This window comes from Notolepis coatsorum (assembly GCF_963971535.1).
Source record: "Notolepis coatsorum genome assembly, chromosome: 2".
Classification (NCBI taxonomy): domain Eukaryota; kingdom Metazoa; phylum Chordata; class Actinopteri; order Aulopiformes; family Paralepididae; genus Notolepis; species Notolepis coatsorum.
Genome location: NC_140166.1, coordinates 78862336 through 78885870, shown reverse-complemented (window position 1 = coordinate 78885870; position 23535 = coordinate 78862336). Strand labels below are relative to the sequence as shown.

Sequence of the window (23535 nt, the reverse complement as noted above, 5' to 3'; positions counted from 1 at the left end):
GCTCTACAGTGCGAGCATTTCACTCGCATTTGCCCCTAAAAATTGATTTGTGCGAACCGGAAAAATAATTTAAGCACACAGTGTGCGAGTAATGGTTTTACATAGTGGGCGTGTCAAAGCGCAATTGCCATTTCATAATATACACAGAGCAGCGCAGACCTTCAATTTTAGAAGCTATGACGTCCAGCTATTCAGCCATGCGTTTGACAGCTCTGTGACAACTTATCGCATGAGTCACGCTGTTTCTATGTGTGAGGAAAACTCTGCGAGCAAAGCGTCCAATGGTCTAAAATGCGTTGCATCCTCGTTGCGGTAAAAACCTCTCTCTCTCTCTCGTCACGCTGTTTCTATGTGTAAGGAGAACTCTGCAAGCTTTGCATCCCCTCTCTCCTGATTCCTGATCCTATTTCATTCAAAAGGAATGAAGATATTGATGGACATTAGCTATAGTATATAGCTCAGCAGCTGTAACATAATCATTTGATTATTTATGTTTCAACAGTGTCAAAATATTCATTTAAATTATAATGAATTAAAGAATTGTATAAAGAACTTTCCATGTCTGTCATCTAATAATATATTCCATTACCTTTCCTATCTGTATCGAAGTCAAAATGTTGGTATCGTGACAACACTACAACATACAAAAGCAGCTGGACAACCGATATCCTTTGTCTAGTATGCATGGGCCAATTTGTGATTTTGGTGGTGCTCTTGCACAGATGTTTGTCCCTTAGTATGCACACGCACGCACACACATGCACAGTATAATATGCATGTAATAAATAGTTTGTTAATAAACTCTGTTACTTTAACATTTTTCACTGCGCTCCTACATTTCTTTGTGTGCTCCTAAATTTCTTTGTGTGCTTCTACATTTTTTTCATTTAGGAGCACATGTGCTTGGGAAAAAGGTTAGCGTAGAGCCCTATATATATTTATATTGCAAATGGTAACACAGTTTTCCATTGGAGACATAATTAATAGTTTATTATAATAAAGTATTGGTCAATTGGCCAGTTTGTGACGCACACTAAAGAATCTGATAAGAATTCATGTAAATGATGTGAATAAATACATAATTCCTGCTTTTTGCAGCATTTTTTCTTCTTCAGTTACACAGATATCGCGATGTATCATAGATGAAATATCTTGCATTATATATGGATTATCACCGGTATCGCGTATCGTGATATGAATGAATGAATGAATGATTTTATTTCTGTCTTTTTTTTTACAAAGCATAGTAGTAGAACTTCCAAAATAACGGCTGAAGCCGAGGCTTATAATTACCTACCCTTTTTACATTACACTATTTACACCAAAAAAAATACAAAAAAGAAACATAATTCAGTATATCATTTAGCAAAGGTTACAAACGTTTCATAGTTTTATGTACAAAATGTATACACATTTATTTATGTTTTTTTTTTATATACCATTTACCATATCATTTTCGAGGGCCAAATTCGTCCCAGTATCATAGCGCATCGCGAGTGACCCGTATCGTCCCACCCCTAGTGGCTAGTGGCTACCCGTTAAAGCGGAGGAATCTTGCTAGTTGTACAGTATGGCCCTGTTCCTCCATGGGCTTTGAACGGCACGTGGATTTGAAACCTTTATTTATACAGGGCGGTTGAGAGCAAGCTCTCTTTTTCAACATCACCCTGATTACAGCATTTGGACATAGAACACACATTGCATATAGTATACATAGGTACATAGTACATACCGGTACATATATATATACAAGCACACATCATGTTAAATAATGAATTGCAGGGAGAAGGAAAAACAAAATTAAAGACAATAAAGCAGCGTAACCGCAGCATCCTGGGTTCAAATCTGGCCCAGGACATGTGCTGCATCTCCTCCCAATTTCCAAACTGTCCTACCCACAATATAGCAGAAAATACCATAAAAAATATCTTAACAAAAGTATAGAAATTCAAGATAATAATAATAATAATTTACATTAACACTTTGGTTGCCAGCTTGAGTGCCAGCACTTTAGTCAATGAGAGGACAGGGATATTTGCGAACGCATAAACTATATCTTAAATTATGGCTATGGGTCTAATACGCCTGTGGCTTATCAATGACTTGCTTGCAGTCAACATGTACGAAACTGATTGTTTTTTCATCAGTACATTTCTGTTTTATACCGCTTTGAATACGAGTATAGTTTTGAAGATTTCTAGTGATTCCAGAAAAATCTGCGATAATAGCTCTTTAGTGGAATACACAAAACACGTTGTCATTTTTCTGCCTATTTATGAATCGTTTTCAAATAAACGGTAGATTATCGATAGTATATGTGTACTTATGCACGCTAGAGAAGCGGGCTGAAAAATCGATTAACCTGGTCAGCGCTAATGTCATATACACACATACACTCACGTTGTGAACGCTGTGAAAAAAAACTCTGATTAACCCAATACTGGTAAAATAGATTCCTTACCTCAGATCAGATGTTCTGCAAAAAGATTATTCCAATTCCTGATCGCCATTCCAAATATCAATCGCGTTTATTGATCCAACGTTAGACCTCGAAACAGATAATCCACGCTGCTTTCGGTTGCCTCAATGAATGCAATAGTCTCAGGTTACATGGCTCAGAAGTAAAATGTGGAATCCGGAGTCTTTTTTTCTCATGCATTTCCATTGACTCCAATCCAATGGGTGCAATACCATCCGGGAGATGATAGGGGGCGGTATTTGCCCTTTTCGAGCTCAGAGCCAGTCCCAATGATAATGTGAGGCTGGATGGATGAAAAATGAATGGATATCGCTAATATAATAAATAACGATTAAATAACGAGATTTCTCGTCATTGGCACTCGACGCATGGCGGCCAACAACGAGATTTCTCGTTGCTGGCACCCAAAGTGTTAAGTTAACAGCTAAGAGAAGCATGAACAGTCCATACATGGCATGTCTTCAATAAGAACAAGATTTTATGATTTTAAGGACACAAGTTTGTCCAATTTAAGAGCGTCCTGCTTTTTATTCCACCTTTGCGGGGCATAAAAACTAAAAGCACTTTCTCCTGCCTTGGTGTTCACTCGAGGAGCATCCAGGCGAACGAGAGCTTGTGAGCGAGTATGTTGTTCCATGACCCTATAAGTCAGCAGTGGTGATGCACACACACACACACACACACACACACACACACACACACACGCACACACACACACACACATATTGGACATACATATGACGCCAAGGCTTTGACAGATTAATGTCCAGAAGATGGTGCCATTCTCGCCTAGTAAATTAGCTTGAACTCTTCCCCCTTCCAGCCACCTGTATGACAACCCCCTCTCCTTTGTGGGAGCGTCAGCCTTCCAGAACCTTTCCGACCTCCACTCTCTGTAAGTCCAATCACCCTTGTATTCATAACAAATAGGTGTACACTAGGCCTGTCCCCAACTAAGGATTTGTATAGTCGACTTTGATTGGCCGAAATGTGCCGATAGTCCGAATGCAAAAAATAAAACATTTATTTAATTTTTTACTTTTTTTTTTTAACTTTTTTGGTGGGATCATTCCATTTGGGCTGTGGGGGTGCTTAATGTTTGAAGAAGTCGACTGAAGGCTCCAATTGGTCCACTGATGGATGGGCTGCTACATCTTGATATTTGTCTAGTGTGTGAAATCCTCTTTCAGTGCCTCTGTGCCCGTTTTCTTAGGCAGTTAGCCTCGCTGGTATGTGCGCCATTAGCGTTAGCCATGCTTCTAGGCCTCTTTGCTTTTGGAAAGAATGATACAAAAATATATATATATATATTATAATCTTTTTAATTAATCTTTTTGCATTCGACTAAGAGCTTGGCAGTTGACTACGGCTCCTTTCGATCGATTAGTCGACTATTCGACTAGTCGAGGTCAGCACACTAAACCATGAGGTCCTTAGGTTAATTTGATGAAATAGTCATTGCATGAGAACAGCACTTGTTATTCAAGTTCAAGTTTCTTTATTAGTTGTCATACAGAAGTACAGAATACTTTTATACAAAATGCTTTGGTGTCTTCAACATTACTTGGAGGTTTTAACTTTGAGTGCCAAATATTACCATCTATTATCCATATGCTTTGATGTGAAGTTCATCCCGGTGTTATTCTCATTGGTATTAACTGTGGTTCCAGGATGTTGCGTGGGGCCAGTATGATGCAGAACTTCCCCGTCCTCACGTGGACCAACAGCCTGGAGAGCCTGTGAGTGAACCAGGAGCACAGCGTCCACTCTGCTGCATGTTTATTTACATTTTGAATGTTGGACCTTAAAGGAACACGCCGACATTTGGGGACATTAGCTTACCGTCTTCTCCAGAGAGGGACAAGAAGATGGATACCAGTTTCCTCTCTGTGCGTTCAGTACAAAGCTATCTGGCTGCACGTTAGCTTAGCACAATGAAGGGAAGCGGACAGTGCCGGTTAGCCTTCGGGAGAGGTGTTAGTTGGACAATGCCTAGGCTAACCGGCACTGTCCACTTCCATTCATTGTGCTAAGCTAGGCTAACGTGCAGCCAGATAGCTTTCTACTGAACGCACAGAGAGGAGACTGGTATCTATCTTCTTGTCGCTCTCTGGAGAAGACGGTAAGCTAATTTCTCTTAAGTGTTGTCGTATGCTTTGTGAGTTGTGCCACTTGGTTTATTATCTTTGGTTTCATCTCCAGGACCCTGACGGGCACCAAGATCTCATCCATCCCTGCTGCTCAGTGTGAGGATCAGAAGTCTCTCCGGACTCTGTAAGGAACTCTTCTCTTCTGTCGCTACCCACAGCACAACTTTAAAGCTGCTATAGATGACGTCTAGCCACTAAATGTTGCACTAGAGCACCCAGCATGTCATTCGTCCAATCGGGTGCATTCCACGTGGGGGAAACGGGAAGTAGGGCGGGGATACATGCATGCAACATGTAAACGACAACATTCATTTTGGACCCGCAACATTTTTTAACTCATTCAGGGCAGAGGATATTCCTCATCCTGTTCTAGCTAGGCCACGCTGTTAAAGATAGGAGTGCGTCACATTGTTTGTAGAGCTATATCTATATTCTATATTATAGCTTTTTTTTTATCCACTTTTTCTCCCATTTTTCTATATTTTCTCCCATCCCAATTTCGTATCATCCAATTCAACCCTCCCCTGTCACGAACGCTGTTTCTTGCCTCCCACAAGCCGGCTGCAATGTGGACTAAGTCATACATAGCACAAGTCCCCTCCGGTACTTGAGGTAACAGCAGTCGCATCTTTTCACCTGCGCAGCTCGATCTCTCATTGGCGAGGGGTAACGCGTGGGAGGCTCACGCTGCCCCCGACACTTCCTGATTCTACTGCGCAGGCGCACCAACCGACCTGTAGGAGTCGCTGTCCACAACGCCCGATCCCCACCCATCAGTTTCCCACCCCCTAATACGGCCAATGTGTATTAGTACGGACGACCAGCTAAACTGAAAGCAAATGTGGAGCGCTGGGCTCGAACAGGCAAGCCCAGCGTCTCCAGATTTTGTGGCGAGCGCCTTGCCCACTACGCCACGTAGCCGCCCCTATTCTATATTATAGGCGCTATGGATACAATACTATGGTCATCTGTCCAAGATGCAAAAAAAGAATACAACTTTTCATGAATACGTTCGCGCGTTATGCCGTGGTGAATATAAGTATAACTTAGGAATGATCCGGGCTAATTCCTGGGAGGCTGGATATAGGGCGCTACATGTATTCTACTAAAAGCGTTGGCGTTTCTTGCCTGGACACGCTACTATTTCCAATCAAATGTATATAATAGGTATGGGGTAGTTTCTGTGCTTTGATTGCCAGTAACGGCATTCCAGGGCTGTACAGTACGATGAGGACATCGCAAATTGCGCCAGAATTTTGCCTGTGCAACTAGAGAAAAATATTTGCGCGCACCTTTGCGAGTACTGATTTCAACCCTCTCATTCGCATTTCACTCCTTTTTTTTCCGAGGAATTTAAACGTTGCAAATCTTGTTGGCCGCTTTCTATATCTCTCCTCCCTCGGTCTCTCCGTCTACCCGATCAGGAGCGGGGATTAGTTACACACTAAAACGCTCACACTCACACATGCATACGGGTACTTGAGAGGTCCGTGCTGGAGCGGAGCAGAGCAGAGCGGAGAAAACGAAACGTTCGAAGAGGCTATCGTTAGATAGCGCAACCTGTGTAACGTTAAGTAACTTGTGTTCCGTGGGGAAAGACCGTTCATCACTGCATGCGTAGGCCGATAATATCGGACATCCCTAGTATGGACTATAATAATGTTCCATGTTCTGTCATCTAATATTATATTCCATTACTTTTCCTGATGTTTTTTCGCCGTGGTATCGTTTTAGAACCGGTAGCGCGATACTTAGGCTGGTATCGTCATCGAAGTCAGAATGTTGGTATCGGGACATCACTACCTCAGACCTCCCCACTGAACACACCGTGCCGAGATGACGTGTAAAACCTATTTTTTTGCGTTAAACTGCTAAACTCCCTTTAGAATATATTATGAAAGTATCATTGATAACCATAGTCCTGGATGTTTCAAATAGGCTTACTTTTCACTACTCTCTAGATAGAATGTTCAACATGCATACTAGTTAGATGGGGATAGGTGATGGAGAGAGAGAGTAACACTACCACCTTTGATTGCACTGGTCATAGTCGGAGAGATACAGAATAACACTACCACCTTTGATTTCACTGATCATAGTCGGAGAGATACAGACTAACTCTATCACCTTTGATTGCACTGGTCACAGTCAGAGAGATACATAATAACACTACCACCTTTGATTTCACTGATCATAGTCGGAGAGATACAGACTAACTCTATCACCTTTGATTGCACTGGTCACAGTCAGAGAGATACATAATAACACTACCACCTTTGACTGCACTGGTTACAGTCAGATAAATGAATATCATTAACCCCCCCCCCCCCTTCCTACGTGGATGATGTACGGCTGGATGATTTGAATAATTTATTTCTATGCCCTATTTAATGTCAGGGAGCCTGTCACACCAGTATCCCTGCCCTGCAACCACACTGAGCAGACGGCACTAGTAAACCTCCTCCAGCGCCCAAGGACCAAACTCCGAACCATGGGAGAGGTCGGGCTTTCTGCTCACGCGGTCCGCGTGAATACTTTACCCAAGGCAGTTGTCCTTCCGCGTTCGGTTTGCGCGCCCTGATTGGCCTCTCAGCGCCCAATCGCCTATCGCCTAACTACTCTCGAGCTAACGTGTCTGTGGAATGCTCTCCCTGACCACCTGAGAGCACCACAGACTGTGGATGCTTTTAAAAAGGGCCTAAAACTCATCTTTTTAATATAGCCTTTTGTTGATTTGTATCTAGGTTTAGCTCCACACATTTTATGTTCTTTTACCAGTTTTAGCCCTTCTTATTTTATGTTTTTTTCTACTCTTTTACTAGTTCTAGTGTTATTTTTACTCCTTACTAGTTTTAGTCTTGCTTATTTTTAGGGATGTCCGATATTATCGGCCTACCAATATTATCGGCCGATATTGGCATAAAAATGTGATATCGGAAAATATCGGTATCTGTTTTTAAAAAGAATATTATAATTTTTATAAATTTTTTACATTTATTTAACCTTTATTTACCCAGGCAAGCAAGTAAGAACAAATTATTATTTTATTTATTGTCAAAGTATGCATAATGTTGTGTTAATTCCATGACAAGAGATATGTAATGTTAATTACCTGAAATTATTCCGTTTTTGGGGGGGGAATCCTGCATATATCGGTATTGGTTGGTATCAGAAATTAAGAGTTGGACAATATCGGATATCTGTAAAAAAAGCCAATATCAAACATCCCTACTTATTTTACATTCTCATTTTTTTACTCTCTTGCTAGCTTTTATGTTCTTTTACAATGTAGTGCTTTGAGATTTGCTCCACAACTATAAAGAGCCCTACAAATCAAATATATTATTATTATTAGTATTATCAGGAACAGAGGTGAGAAAGACATTTGCCAACGCCAGTGCACATAAGGCCAGATGTACAGATGGCATTCCAACATGGCCTTGCCAGTTCAATCACTCACAGCACAACTTATACCCATTTTTACAAATAATATACCTATGTAGAACAGCACATTGTACACATTTTCTTTTTTAAATCGTATTATCAGCCAATCGCATTGACCTGATCATGAGCACCTTGTGTTGAACTCAACCCCATTAAATCACTGATCCCCGCCAACCTCAATCCCCTGCAGTTTGCATACAGGGAAAACTGCCCTGTAGACGGGGAGGCGGCCCAGGCCACGCAGGCCTTTTGCATACAGCCTGGTTCTTAACACAATAGTCCCGGCAGAGTTTGAGGTGAAACTCCAATACCTGTGTCTCTTGTTATTGTACTTGCCGATGGGTTTTAAGAGTTTTTAACACATAAGATGGCAAACGATGGTAATCGATAGTTAACATACGTATATTCCACAAGTACAGGATGTCTTTGAAGTCATGTTGAGTCCTTTGACTCGTTCTGTATGTACAGCTGCACTGCTTTGTATAACTTCAAAACGTCGAGGGGCGTGAGTTAGTTAAATAATTTATTGAATCATCAAATAAATCATCAAATCATCCACAGATAAACTACAAATGGTCCAAAATGCTGCAGCCAGGCTAGTCACAAGGTCAAAAAAATCATGTCACATCACTCCCATTTTGGTATCCCTGCACTGGCTCCCGGTACACTATAGAATTCACTTCAAAGTCCTCACTTTCACTTTCAGAGCACTTCACGGTCAGGCCCCTATCTACATCACGGAACTCATCCATCCCTACACCAACACCCGCTCACTCAGATCTGCCGATCAGCACCTCCTAGTGATCCCCAGGACCAGGCTAAAAACAAGGGGTGATCGAGCCTTCGAGGTGACAGCACCAAGGCTCTGGAACGCTCTCCCCCTGGACCTGCGAACTGCCCCCTCTGAGAACTCTTTTAAAAAACAACTAAAAACACATTTGTTCAGGCAGGCTTTTGATCATACATAGGAGCCTTTTTTTGTCCTCACTGTTCTATAGTTTTGTTTTAATTTGTGACTCATGATTTTATCCAAATTCTTTTATTCTACTTTTTCTATCTGGTTTCACTGTTTTTAACTGCTGTTTATTTGTTGTCATTTATTTCTGATTTTGTTTTATTATGTTTTTATATTAAGCTGTAGTGTAAAGCACCCTGTGCATTCGTGCTGTGAATGGTGCTATATAAATAAAGGTCATTCATTCATTCATTCATTCATTCATTCATTCATTCATTCATTCATTCATTCATTCAATACCACCACCTAATGGGCAGCTTGACCCCAGTGTGTGGGAAACGGACCTGTCACATCATCGATGTCTCTCAAATGTAGGCAGGAATCCAAAAGAAAGGTGTTGTCCCCATCAGCTGATGACTGACGCTGCTTCTTTGTTGTCCTCCGTCAGAGACCTGTCCTACAATGAGATCCGGGAGCTGCCGTCCTTCCAGGACTGCGTCAGACTGCAGGAGATGTGAGTGTTGTGATCATCACAATAGGAGAGAAGCCACACCATGGCACCACAAACCATGTGTATAAGGAAGGCACCTTACTAAAACCTTGATAAACCAAGTGTATAAGGAAGATACCTTACTAAAACCTTGATAAACCAAATGTATAAGGAAGATACCTTACTAAAACCAAATGTATAAGGAAGGCACCTTACTAAAACCAAATGTATAAGGAAGGCACCTTACTAAAACCTTGATAAACCAAATGTATAAGGAAGGCACCTTACCAATACCTTGATAAACCAAGTGTTTAAGGAAGATACCTTACTAAAACCTTGATAAACCAAATGTATAAGGAATGCACCTTACTAAAACCTTGATAAACCAAGTGTATAAGGAATGCACTTTACTAAAACCTTGATAAGCCAAATGTATAAGGAAGTCACCTTACTAAAACCTTGTTAAACTAAGTACCCTATTTATGCATATGACCACATTGTGCACAAGTGTACAGCCCTGGCCTATTTTATTTTATTATTCTATTCTATTGTGCTTCTGTTTTAATTTAGTTTATATTCCATTTGATTTTATTCTACCATAATTGTCTGTCCGTTAACTCATTGGCTGCCAGCTATTATCCTTATCCTGTGGTAGTTACTGCCAAGCTGTAAACGATGGGAGTTAGTCACCTTGTTTGTAGAGCTAAATATATATTCTATATTATAGCTATGGATACAATACTATAGGCATTTGACATTGAGTTTCTTCCGGTCAAGATGCAAAAAAGAGATAATTTTTCCATCCATACGTTCCCGTGTTATAACGTGGTGAATATAAGTATGGTTTTAGAGCGGTCTAGGGTAATTCATGAAATGCTGAGTTATAGCCCTACGCGTCAATTCCATTGTAGACGCTGCCGTTTCTTGCCTGAACCCGCTATTGTTCCGGAATCAAATTACAATATAGGTATTATGTTCCATCATGAATGCATGAAAGGGGGGGGGTCGTTTCTGATTATTTGATTGTCAGTAACGGCATTCGCATTGAACACTAAAAACGGTTATCAGCCCGATCGGTGTAAAAGCATTGCAGGATCAAGCTAGAATTGACATCAAATCGCCCTTACCTGTGGCCGGGAGTAATCCAAAAAGAATATTCCAATTTCTAGATCGCCATCTGGTAGATCCAATGTCCATTTGCTCGATGGCATAATCGACCATAACATATGGATCGGGCATATTTGACAGGCTTCAATGTAACCGGCAGAACCGTTCGCCTCGCCCGAGAAGGAAAAATTAAACCTGAGACCTAGGGCCATCCCACAGTCCAGAACACAATGTTAGAAATGGTGCTCGATACCGCCATCTAGCGTGATGCGGCTGGTATTGCATCTAGGCATTCTCAATGCGATTCCCAATGTTAACGCAGAGTCAGTGGGCCTGTAATGAATAGAATAAAAGAAATAACGATCAAATAACGTATATATACGTGGTTGGCGTTCAACAGTTGTCTAGCAAACACGTATATAAACGTGGACGGCGCTGAATGAGTTAAAATAATAAGTCAAATTCCTTGTATGTGTAAACTACTTGGCAATAAAGATCGTTCTGCTTCTGATATAAAGTACCCTATATATCCATAGAGTACCCTATACACTATACAGTATATCCATTCGTATGTCCTTCTGTACTGCTAATGTAGACCCTGAATAAAATACCAGGCAGTTCAATTACCTCCATTTCTATGTAAACAGAATGATGTCATGGAGGACTTCTAAAAAGTCCTGCATTATTATTATTATTATTATTATTATTATTATTATTATTATTATTATTATTATTATTATTATTATTATTATTATTATTATTATTATTATTATTATTATTATTATTATTATTATTATTATAGGAAGGTTATCTCAGAGGCTAGACTTTGACAATATGTCCAACATCTAGTAATAAAGGTTTCTGGGTTAGCTAATCAAATTTGAATGGCGATTTTGCGATTTAGTTTTGCAATTGCAATGTCTGTTTTGTAAGTTAGACGTGTTCTGTGTCCTGTGTTCCAGCCCCAGCAGGGGGCCTTTTTGTGTGGAGTTTGCATGTTCTCTCCCCGTGTTTATGTGGGCTTCCTCTGGGCCATAAAAAGACATGCTATGCTACTGTAGGTATGTCCATTGCCCTTGAACAAGGTACTGGCGTCAGTCAAATAACGTAGGCCTAATATATTGCACATTACATCTTACTTCTCTTAAAAGTAACTGTTTTACGTATTACTCCGTGGGAAAAGTAATTAATTTACAATACTTCTTGCATTACTTCTTTGCTACACCTGACCATCTGCGGTGGCGGTAGAGGTTTGTTTGCGTGTGAATTAGGGCTGACCCCTATTAGTTGAATAGTCTACTAATCGATCGAAAAGACTGCCAACCTCTTAGTCGAATGCAAAAAAAAAAAAATTATACATTTTAACAAATTATATATATATTTTTTTGTAATATTTTTTTTTTCATAGTCGACTAATAGTCGACTATCGGCTAATTTCTGCCAATCAAAGTCGACTATCCAAATCCTTAGTCGGGGACAGCCCTAGTGTGAATGATTCGATTAGCTTATTATGTCAATAAAGAGGCACTACTGTATCTGCTCTCCCTGCCCACATAAACATGATGATAGTGGGAGACGGAAGAAGCGGTGAGCTATATATACGTTTTTCCATAGGTTTATGAGGTTAGAGGGTGTAATAAAGCATCTACAGTATTTGAATGCATCACAATGGAAGGGGGAACCTCTGGGGGACTGAGTGTGCTTGGTGTTCATAATGCTTGGTGTTCATAATGCTTGTTCATAATGCTTGATGTTCATAATGCCTGGTGTTCATAATGCACATACGGAATGCACCACGGAATGCGCCGTGGCAGCCTCCATGTTTGTCTTGCCTCCTAATGATCACATGGGTGTAGAGTTCCTGTTTCCTGCACACGTTTCACTCACGAGCAGTTGAATTGCTCTCGTTGGGCAGGATTTGATTGGTCATCGAATGAGTCTGAGCCTTTAGAACATTCACCTGTGAGTCACGGTCTGAGTCCAGGCTGAAGTGTTAAGTTTGGTTCCCCCGATAATCAGACTGAATTGCAATAGTTTGTTGGCCTTTTTCTAGTATCGGAGCCGTTGTCCACAGTAATACAGCCTTGGTTCCATCTGGCCAAAGCCTCTCAGAATCCAAGAGGCATGTTTTCCACCACTGTGTTTTCATGGAAATAAGGCTGATTTGTAGAGAATAGGGCTGACCTCGACTAGTCGATTTATCGATCGTAAAAGGAGCCGTAGTCGACTGCCAACCTCTTAGTCTAATACAAAAAAAATATATATACCATATTGCATACCAGCGAGGTTAAGAAAACGGGCACTGAAAGAGGATTTCACCTGTCTAATGAACACACTAGACTAGACAATATCAAGATGTATCCATCAGTGGACCAATTGCATGCTTTCGCAGAGGACAAGAAGCCTTCAGTCGACTCCTTCAGACATTAACACAATCCCGCCCGACCACGGAGATCTCCGTGTTTCGATTCCACCCGTTGTGGACAGAAGCACGGATATATCCGTGGCAAGTTGTTATTGCTTTTATTCCATTTTAATAACCTATTCAAGGTCGCGGAGCGGCACTGCAGACTTACCTACTCTTTGAATTTGCTAACGTGCATTACCGGCCAGATCCTCTTAGGGGTGCTGTCGCGATAATGGATTGTGCCCTGTGGCTGAACGGTGGACTATTCTTTTTTACTTTCAATGGAGTTTTCCGTTAGCTCGATTCTGGATCTGCAGCCTGTAGCTTGGATTACGTTTTGCATTGCAGATTTCACTATGCAATAAGGGGATTTATCATCAGCCAATGGACATATCGATCTACCAGATGGCGATCGATAACGGGGAAATGCTCGGGGGGATCCCACCGGCCCATGGTAAGATCTTTCTCACGTAAAGTACATCCCGATCGGGCCTTGTTTTGATAGCCATCCATCCGATCGGCCTATGTGGCTACTTAGACGAACACGGTTATTGGTAATCAATAATAAGAAACAACGTCCCCCGCCCCCCCCCCCCCCTTTCATGCATACATGCTTGAGGATCGTTTCGATCATATGCAGTTTGAGTTTTAACTGTAGCATCTGTATAACAGAAATGCCATTGGATATAACGTTATTAGCTATTAGCCCTTTATCTCGCCTCCCAGGAAATATACTAGACCAAATCCCGTATAACGCTTATATTCACGGCGCTATAAAATTAGAACGTATTGATGAAAAAATTATTTCTTTAATCCATTTTGAAGGGACGGTTTATGGTCCCAATTGACAATGAGAATGGACAGATAGCAATACTATAAAGTATAGATTTAGCTCTACAAACAGCCCCACGTCTGTTTACATTTGCCGATCCTCTAGAGATTTATTAGACGCATCCCAATGGCCCCGAATGTGTTACGCTCCCCCCACAGCCCAAATGGAATGATCCGAAAAAGAGAGAAAAAATTATAATATTTCCAAAAAAATATTTCCAAAAATGTTTATTGGCTAAATGTGGCCAATCAAAGTCGACTATATAAATCCTTAGTCGGGGACAGGCCTAGTAGAGAACCTTCGTTTCAAAGTTTAGTTTGTTATTTTCACATTTTCCATGCGTCTTCTTCTCTGTGTTTGGTCCTCACTGTTCCAGCTTCCCAGTGAGACATGCACCGGTGCACTGCTTAAAGGGGCAATTCATCCAAAATGTTATGTTTTTAAAAAGATTTTCCCAGCTAGCTATCTGATCCAGATTATGTGGGTGTGATTTGCCTTGTTTTGGAGATATCTACCCTAGAGATGTCTGCTGTCACTCCAATACAATGGAGCTGAATGGCACTCTGCTTGTGACGCTCAAAGCACAGGAGAAAATACATTTGAAAAACTAAAACAATATCTCTTTCCAGAAATCATGACACTGTTACTCTATTTTATTAAACATAATTATAATGAATGGGGGTGAACTTTGGTAGAAGAGCGAATCATAGCCAAAATTATCTTTTTTCTTTTGTGAGAACGCTTATTTATAATTTTTTTACCCAGGGACAGTGCACATTAATCAACATCTTCTGTTTCCACATCAATGTAAATGTGCCAGAATTAGCTAATGAGCTAGTAGTCCCTGTCTAACATGCATGTCTTTATGGTGTGGGATCAAACCAGAGTACCTGGAGGAAACTCACGTGAACACGGGGGAGAACATGCAAACTCCACACAGAAAGGCCCCCTGCTGGGGTTCGAAGCCAGGACTTTCTTGCTGTGAGGCAGCGGTGCTAACCACTGTGCCACCGTGCCGCTACTTTCTTATGTTGTTTAATGCTTTTTTAAATGTCATGTCCGTTCAACAGAAGCCTGCAACATAACCACATCCAACGGATTGACAGGGACACATTCCGAGGTCTCTCTGCTCTGCGCCTGCTGTGAGTGTCTGCAGCCACACACACACACACAGAGAAAGGTTTATATATACAGTATATATATATATAAACTGTGTTTTGTGTTGTCGTTTACCACAGAGACCTGAGTAGAAATGAAATACGAACCATCCACAGAGATGCTTTCCTCTCCCTGATTGCACTTACAAACCTGTAAGTATGACCTGTGCAATTTCACTTAATCTAGAAGGGCTTTAAAAGGTAAATCGTATCTATATATGAGGCCATTTACCTTTTAAGCTGATTCTTTAATAGTTTAGCAACCTGTCAACAATCTAAAACAAGTGTCATCTCCTCACCAATGTGTTTGTCAGAACAGCAAAACCTATTTTCACTTTTTGTTCACAAAAGTAATCCGGAAGATATGAACTATGGGCTGGTCGTTCTTGCAACTCTTTACACAATATATAAACATGTTAAACATGCATCTGAAAAAGGCTACATAAAATGCATCTTAGAATCGAGAAATATCCACACACCCCTACTGTGTATACACAACATCATTGTGTTGTTTGTTTCAGGGATTTGAGTATGAATTCCCTGACCACGATTCCCACAACTGGACTGAGTGCCCTCAATCAACTGAAACTCTCAGGGAACCTGCAGATGAAAAGTGTGCTGACGGCTAAAAGCCTTCCCAAACTCAGGTGAGGTCGAGCGTTCATCTTCTGTAAAGCAGGACGCCGGTCCCTTAGAGCCACATCTGGTATGTTAGCATGGACCACGCTAAGGCACATCCCCCGTTCACCTTGCATTTCTGGTGCTCAGTATTGACGCCATAAATTATTCGACATTCAAAACCACAAGGCTCCGTCCGCTTCATTTGCAGTTTAAGCATGTCGTTAGCTATTGAAACCTTTTGTTAACATGTTAGTTTTGTGGTTTAGGAAGGGAGTCTGTGAATTATTCCAGATGTGATGTGTTGACTTCAGGTCTCCGGAGTCCCATTATCTGAGCCCCTCATGGAAAGAAGTAGTGCAATGTTTTGAATTACTTGAAAGTATTAGATATGATCCGTAAGAGTATTACCGTCGATTTCTGCACTCGTTATCTTTTATGCCAGTCAGTTTTTTTTTTACTATAGGTTACATAAATTGGCTTCCCACCTACCTTCAGTTCATCTCTATATATTAAGTTCATAGTTATTCACATGGACATAAAAACATGAATTCACATAATTGCTTCTTCGTAGGTCCATCTCTGTCCCCTATGCCTACCAGTGCTGTGCATTTGTGGGATGTGACACCATAATAACTTCTCCCGATGAAGATGACGTCAAGAAATCTACAGGTGAGAAAGCTAGTTCTACTGTAGCTATTATCCCCGGGACATATCTTTATCCATCTAGTCGTGAGTGACTTGTAAAAGATGACTGTGATAGTGCCCAGTATTACTGGGCCTCACACAAGACACATGTGTATACGTACATATATATTATCTTAAATTGTGCTCACAAACAATTTAAGCAACTTTAATACTAGGGGTGGGGGGGGGGAAATCGATACGTAGTAGTACTTTGATACTTGCGTGGCGATACTGTATCGATACAGGGACGCCAAGTGTCGATATTTAATTATTCATAAAAAATTTATATTTTTTTATTTTTTATTTTTTTTGTATAAGGAAGTTGCATTGTTAATTTCAATACCTGTAATAGTACAGTAATCCACACACATGTGCATTCAGTTAAGTTGGAATATGACTGTAATACAAACAGTTCAGTTTGTCAGGTACATGCAACACAGATTACAGTGTTTACATCCGTCTGCTTGAGAAAATACCATGTTTTGCAATAAAAATTATTGAAGTGAGATGAACAGACTGAACTTTATTTGATTAGATAAAACATGTTAAGTTTTACTTTGCAGTTGAAAAAAAGGTAATAAATGAAATTTGATTAAAAAATATCTTTTTTTGCAATACTCAGTGTATCGCGATATATTTAGTATCGTGATACTATCGTATCGTGACGCAAGTATCGCGATAGTATCATATCGTGAGGTCTCTGGCAATTCCCACCCCTATTTAATACATTTTCTCTTATTTTGGATTTGTTCGTTGGTACGGTCAACGTTTTTAAGAGTGCTGCAGCTCAACCAAATGACTTTCACATGAATCATGTACCTTACACATGGAAACACTTGTTTTAATGTTGGTTAAATATTGATTTAAAATCATATTTTCATTAAATAGAAATGGATATTATATGCACATCAGTACTGTATTTAGACAACAGTACTTAATATAGTGATTAATGGACTTGGAATCATAACAATAACCCACCTAAAGTTAGTGGAGGGAATAATGTACCTTTGCTACTTTATCAGGTAGACCTTTGTGAATAAGGTGCGAAAAGGTTCTTGGTTTAGAATCTGTTGCCATCAGAGATGCGGCTGCAGCTGTAGTTTTGAAATATTTAGAGAGATTTAAGAATGTTCTTGCATGAGGCTCATTGTTGTAGGCAAAGGGTACATTTTCTGGTTGGGTAATACTAAAAAGCTTGTATTAAAGTTCAGATAAACCTATATTCAGTCACCATTTAAATGTGGTCAACCAAATAGCAGGCTGTAAGATTAACATAAGGGGATTATTAAATTGAATGCCAATCCAAAATGTATTTATTTTTGTGTTTATACACTATTGAGAGTTGGGGGTTAACAAAAGTATCCTCAGATTAAATTGTACCAGTTTCTGTTGAAAAACACGATAAACAACAAAGAAAATCTTTTAGAGCTTCACAATTCACAATCCTCCAATCACAACTCTTGCTTTCCTCGGACCGTGATTTTGTGATTGGAGGATCACGAAAAGTGTGCAGGGTTTTAAATAGTTTTGGTGCCAGCAGGGCTTCCCTACTCGTGTATCAAGGACTGGTCCATTGAAAAGGATCCGCTTTTAGGGGAGCTCCCGTAGCTCACCGCGTATCTCGGCGCTATTTCGGCGTCGGGGACAACCGTGCTCGTCACGGATTTGGGGTACACGAGTTCGATTCCCGGACTCGCCGTATTTTCTCAGAGTGTCTTCCCCTGATCTATATCCCATTCAACCTGTTTCTGTCGGTCATGCTTGACCAGAAAAAGCGATAAACGCTAAAAAAATGAAGTTAAAAAAAAAGGATCCGCTTTATGTTTACCGTACTTTTCGCACTATAAGCCGCACCTGAATATAAGCCGCAGCAGCTAAATTGAATGATGTGTACATATATAAGCCGCACTGGACTATAAGCCGCAGGTGTTTTAATGTTTAATTACCATATGTAATTAGCATTGGGACACAATACTGTCGGACAAATAACAATAATTAACTCATTTACAAGTTGTATTAAGTTTAGCAAATAAGGGAACAGATAAATAACATTTCAATGCAGTCAAAAAAGCAATATTTAGATTTTTACATTTTCGGGTTTGGTCACGTCGAGTCACATATAAGCCGCACCGTTATATAAGCCGCAGGGTCGAAAAATGGGGAAAAAAGGTGCGGCTTATAGTCCGAAAAGTACGGTACATGCATCAAGGACTGGTCCATTGAAAAGGATCCGCTTTATGTTTACATGTATCAAGGACTGGTCCATTGAAAAGGATCCACTTTATGTTTACATGTATCAAGGACTGGTCCATTGAAAAGGATCCACTTTATGTTTACATGTATCAAGGACTGGTCCATTGAAAAGGATCCACTTTATGTTTACATGTATCAAGGACTGGTCCATTGAAAAGGATCCACTTTATGTTTACATGTATCAAGGACTGGTCCATTGAAAAGGATCCGCTTTATGTTTTAGGTGGTGAGGAGACGGAAAGAATCTCCATGATCATGCACTGCTCTCCTTCTCCAGGTAAGCATTATATGTTTAATTTCACATAACCTTTTATATGCCTTATTTTGTGTGTGTTTTTTTTTAACGATTTCTGTGTATTATTTATTTATTTTCAACTTCTGACAAATGTGTGTTCTGTACCTGTGACATATACTGGCTTAGTGTGGATAGAAGAAGTATTTCTGTATTGTCAATCATACCCTCCTGGTGATTAATACCAGCCTCACTGTTCTCTCCAGGAGCCTTCAAGCCCTGCGAGCACCTCCTGGGCAGCTGGATGATCCGGCTGACGGTGTGGTTCATCTGCCTGGTGGCCCTGGTCTTCAACAGCCTGGTGCTGGTGGCCACCTTCTGCGCCGCGTGCCGAGCTCCGGCGGGCCCGGCCCGGAGCTCTCGCGCTCCGTCGCTCCCCCCCGCCCGCCTCCTCATGGGGCTGCTGGCCCTGGCCAACCTGCTCACGGGCCTCTACGTCGGCGCGCTCACCGTCCTGGACGCCGCCACCTGGGGCTCCTTCGCCGAGTTCGGCGTGTGGTGGGAGACCGGCGCCGGCTGCAAGGTCACGGGGGCCCTGGCGGTGTTCTCCTCCGAGTGGGCGGTGCTGCTGCTCCCGCTGGCGGCCGTGGAGCGCAGCGTGTCGGTGCGGGCGCTCCTGGGGAAGGTGATGGTGTCGCCCCGGAGGAGGAGGGGCGGCGGCCAGCAGCGGGGGTGCCGCTGGAGCGGAGACGGACGCTTCGGCCTGGCCGCCGGGCTCTTGGCGCTCCTGGCCGGCGCCGCCGCCTGCCTCCCGCTGCTCAGCGCCAGCGACCCGTCGGTCTCTCCCCTCTGCCTGCCCTTCTCCGACGGCGAAGGCCCCGCACTGAGTATAACGGTGGCCCTGGTCCTGCTCAACGCACTGGCGTACCTGTTCACCGCGGCCGTCTACACTCAGCTGTACTGCCACCTGGGCCGGGTGGACCTGGCCGACCCGGAGCAGACGGGCTCCCTGCGCCACGTGGCCTGGCTCATCTTCACCAACTGCATCTTCTTCTGCCCCGTGGCGGCGTTCTCCTTCGCCCCTCTCCTGACCGGCTCTGGATCCGGCGCCGGCGGTCCGGAGATCGCCAAGTCGGTCACCCTCATTTTCTTCCCGCTGCCCGCGTGCCTGAACCCCGTCCTCTACGTGTTCTTCAGCCCTTCCTTCAGGGAGGACTGGCTGAGGCTGCGGGGGCACGCGGCGGGGGGCGTGGCCAGGGGTGTGAAGGTCGGCGGCGCCGGGAGCCAGAGAGAACACGGCGGCGGCGGACCGGGGGGGGCCGCGGACGGAGGCTCCTCCTCGGCACAGCCGGGGTCGGACTGCGGGGTGTACTCGCAGCTGTGCGGAGAGGCCGTGGTGTGTGAGCACTGCGAGGCGGCGCTGCACACCAGGACCTGCTCGTCTTCCTCCGTCTGCAGACACTTGGTGAAGGCCCACAGCTGCCCCACGCTCCTGGCCGGAGCCGCCGCGTGCCAGCGCGCCGAGGGCTTTTGGGCGGACAGCGGCACGCCCTCGGCTCAGTCCGAGTACGCGGACGAGGGGGACTCGTTCGTGTCGGACAGCTCGGACCAGGTACAGGCCTGCGGAAGAGCCTGCTTCTGTCAGAGCAGAGGCCTTCCTCTAGTGCACTACTCGTACAACATACCTCGCGTTAAAGACTAGGGAACCCCCCCCGGCGCTGTGTGTGTGTGTGTGTGTGTACACACGTCTGCCCGTTTAGTGAAATCGGATTGCTACGAGAATATATAAATTGTTGTGCTATCATAGAGCGTAATGTGCAGACTATCCTGCTAACGGACTATTCAGGAAGCACTTATTTTTCTAATTATTTAGTGAACAGAGAGACTCGACCGCCGACAAAGGGAACCTGGCACGGTGTTTTGAACCAGGAGACTATTGGTAAAGCACATCGTTTGGTGTTTTGAACCAGGAGACTATTGGTAAAGCACATCGATTTGGTGTTTTGAACCAGGATACTATTGGTAAAGCACATCGATTTGGTGTTTTGAACCAGAAGACTATTGGTAAAGTACATCGTTTGCCCATCAGAAGCTCACAGAGCTGAACCGAGCATGTCATGATCCAAGCGGGGCAAACGGAGGGTGTAATAAAAAAGAATATCGCCACCAGTGCCTCTGCTTTCTCTGGTCTAGACGGGACTGGATGTCATGACATTACAAGCCTCAAATCATCGGTTACTTCTTTGCTAAGGCAAAGGATAATTGTGCCATCTGTCTGTGTCTGTATGTTTCACCTGTAACCATAAGCTTTTTTATTTTGTTTTGTTTTATCGTTTGAAATGATGTCATACACAATTTAGTTAATTTTCAAAGCCTCACACTATAATAGCTGTTGATTTTTATATTTACGTAAATGTAGCAAACGTAATCATTGTTCATTCTAGAGCAACTTCTGTGTGAATGTAACATAGCTTTAAGATGGAGTATCGGTGTGGTCTTAAACTTAAGGAGGGGCGACAATGCTCCCAAATGTCAAAGATAAAGTGATGGCTTCTGCAGCAGATTCAGCCCTCCCAATGTGACCTAGCTAAATCTACTTTTATCGGATCTTCATCACATGGCAATATGCTCTGTACTCACCGAAACAAACAAGCTTTTCACTCTTTAGTGAGCGCGACTAGGAATGTGATGGTAGGAGAGAAGCTAATATCACTGTTTCAGCAATAAAAATGTGTTCGGTTGTATTGGGTGGGGTTAAAATGTACTGTTATAAGCAGCAGGAATGTCTTGGTAATTTCAGGTATAAGAAAGGTGGCCTTTTGAATGATGAATGCATAACTCAAGCACTCGCCAAGACTACAGCGCCTCTTGTGGCGAATGTGGAATCCCACACAAATACCTTTTACTGTTGCCATTGTATTGTACTGTTAAGAGTTCACCGTTAGGTTGTTATCTTCACTAGTCTCCAGTTGCACATATAATTTGATGCTTACAGTATCGTTACAATCCAGTAGTACTAGTTAGCGAGTGACTTACGGCTGGTTAATCTCGACTTAATCTGTATTGTAACATTTTAGTGTAAAGGCTTATCGTGGGAGGGGCATGATGATATGATGATGTATATCAATATAAATCATTTTTCACTCTAGAGTAACTGAATACAGTTGTGTGTGTGCGCCTCTTGCTGGGGGGGGGGGGGGGGGGGTTGCTGTCTTACTGATGTTTGGTTTGTTGGAGCATGACTGTACACACAAAGATGGACACACCTTTTTAGAGCCTGTATCCACACGTGTACAGCATGCAAGTGCTCAGGAATATAGGTAATGTAGGGAAAGTGTTTTTCTTCTTCTCACATCAAGTCATTCTTGTGTCTTTTGTAATGTGCATCGTGTTCTGTGTTTTCTGGACTTTTCTTCTGGATGGATCTTCTGTCATCTGTGAGAATTCTGTAAAAACGGTTTGACTGGGTGTGTATTTTCTCTTTAACACCAACCAAAATATCCAGTGGTCCTTTGGCTGATTGTCTTCCGAGTCCCGTCTGGTGAAAATCTCTCAAAATATGTGTTGCTGTTCCGTTTTCCCGTATTTGTATGTAAATTATTTTGATAAAAAAAAAACTCAAAACTAAAAAGAAAATACATAATCAAAAATGTGATGGATCATCTGACTTAAGGAAGCTACCTCTTCAACTGTATAGTGGCGACCAGCAGTGCTTTGTAAAAGAGTCCGTTTTATCGTTATTGTTGTTCAGTTTGAGATCTTGGCTCTTGTGTCTAATACATCCGGTTCTACGTCACCATTTTAGTTCCATGCAAAATTGTGGGAGGAATTTATGTACTGTATACTGTGATTTTTATTTTTTTTAACCAAACTATATAAACTATGAAATTCTTTATGATTTTTGTGTTTTCTATCTTATAGATAGTGTAGATACTTATTTCGCAGAATATAAAGGTATTTCACATTCTCCCTCCTCTTCTTTTTTATTTTTATTTTATGATGCAAAGTGATTCCAAAATGCATTTATTTTCAGGTTTTTATAACCTAATAAAGTTGAAGTAGTACAAAAGATCCTTTTTGGGAAAAACTAGCACTTTTTTTTATTGATTAGTTGTCAAAGTGACTACAGGGACTTCACATACTACTTTTATTTCAGCGTTTTTCTGAAAATCCACTGAAATGACCTTACTTCTACTACTATACTGTGTTTCAGAACAGGTGAGGAACTGCTTTCTCTAAAGCCCCAGGGACGACACTTCCCTGCCAGCCATGAATAAACCATCCACTCTGCCCCGTTCCCTTTCAACTGCATTCCATACTGAAACAGTTTCCATAATGTCACTTCTGTTCCTTCTCCCTCCATGCCTCCATCCTCTCATACCTCCGTTCACTCGATGGCAGTCCCACGTAGAGGCCTCCACAGACTCGACGGCATGTCTTGTTAGTGGCCACAGTGCCACTTGGACGTGCTGCCTTGCCCCCTTGCGGAGGCCCTGGACTGGGCGATTAATGAGTGCTACTCCCCCTCTCCACTGGTTCCTTTAGCTGATGTGCGGAGATCTACAGTATGACTTGGTTACAAGTGAAACATGTCCACTAGGAAGGTGTGGGTAGTGGTTATGAAACCAGACGTCGCTGTGACTTTAACCTATAGCCATTTAATTAGTCATGTCTTGACTTTAGTGGGTAACAAAAGTCAAAGCCGTTTGGGGGGGGAAATGGAG

The 23535-nt window shown here is 42.2% G+C and overlaps 1 protein-coding gene across 1 annotated transcript in view; it reads left to right on the top strand.

The window, feature by feature from the left end:
- The window catches only part of lgr4 (leucine-rich repeat containing G protein-coupled receptor 4), a 94133-nt gene extending 72149 nt beyond the window's left edge, over nt 1–21984 (top strand). The window contains exons 9-18 of the mRNA XM_084307539.1: nt 3303–3374; nt 4150–4218; nt 4682–4753; nt 9477–9542; nt 14935–15006; nt 15103–15174; nt 15543–15668; nt 16214–16311; nt 18803–18856; nt 19078–21984. Coding sequence (XP_084163665.1) covers nt 3303–3374; nt 4150–4218; nt 4682–4753; nt 9477–9542; nt 14935–15006; nt 15103–15174; nt 15543–15668; nt 16214–16311; nt 18803–18856; nt 19078–20513 — 2137 coding nt within the window. The 3' untranslated portion in view covers nt 20514–21984. The remainder of the gene's footprint in view (nt 1–3302; nt 3375–4149; nt 4219–4681; nt 4754–9476; nt 9543–14934; nt 15007–15102; nt 15175–15542; nt 15669–16213; nt 16312–18802; nt 18857–19077) is intronic.
- The last annotated feature ends 1551 nt before the right edge of the window (nt 21985–23535 follow it).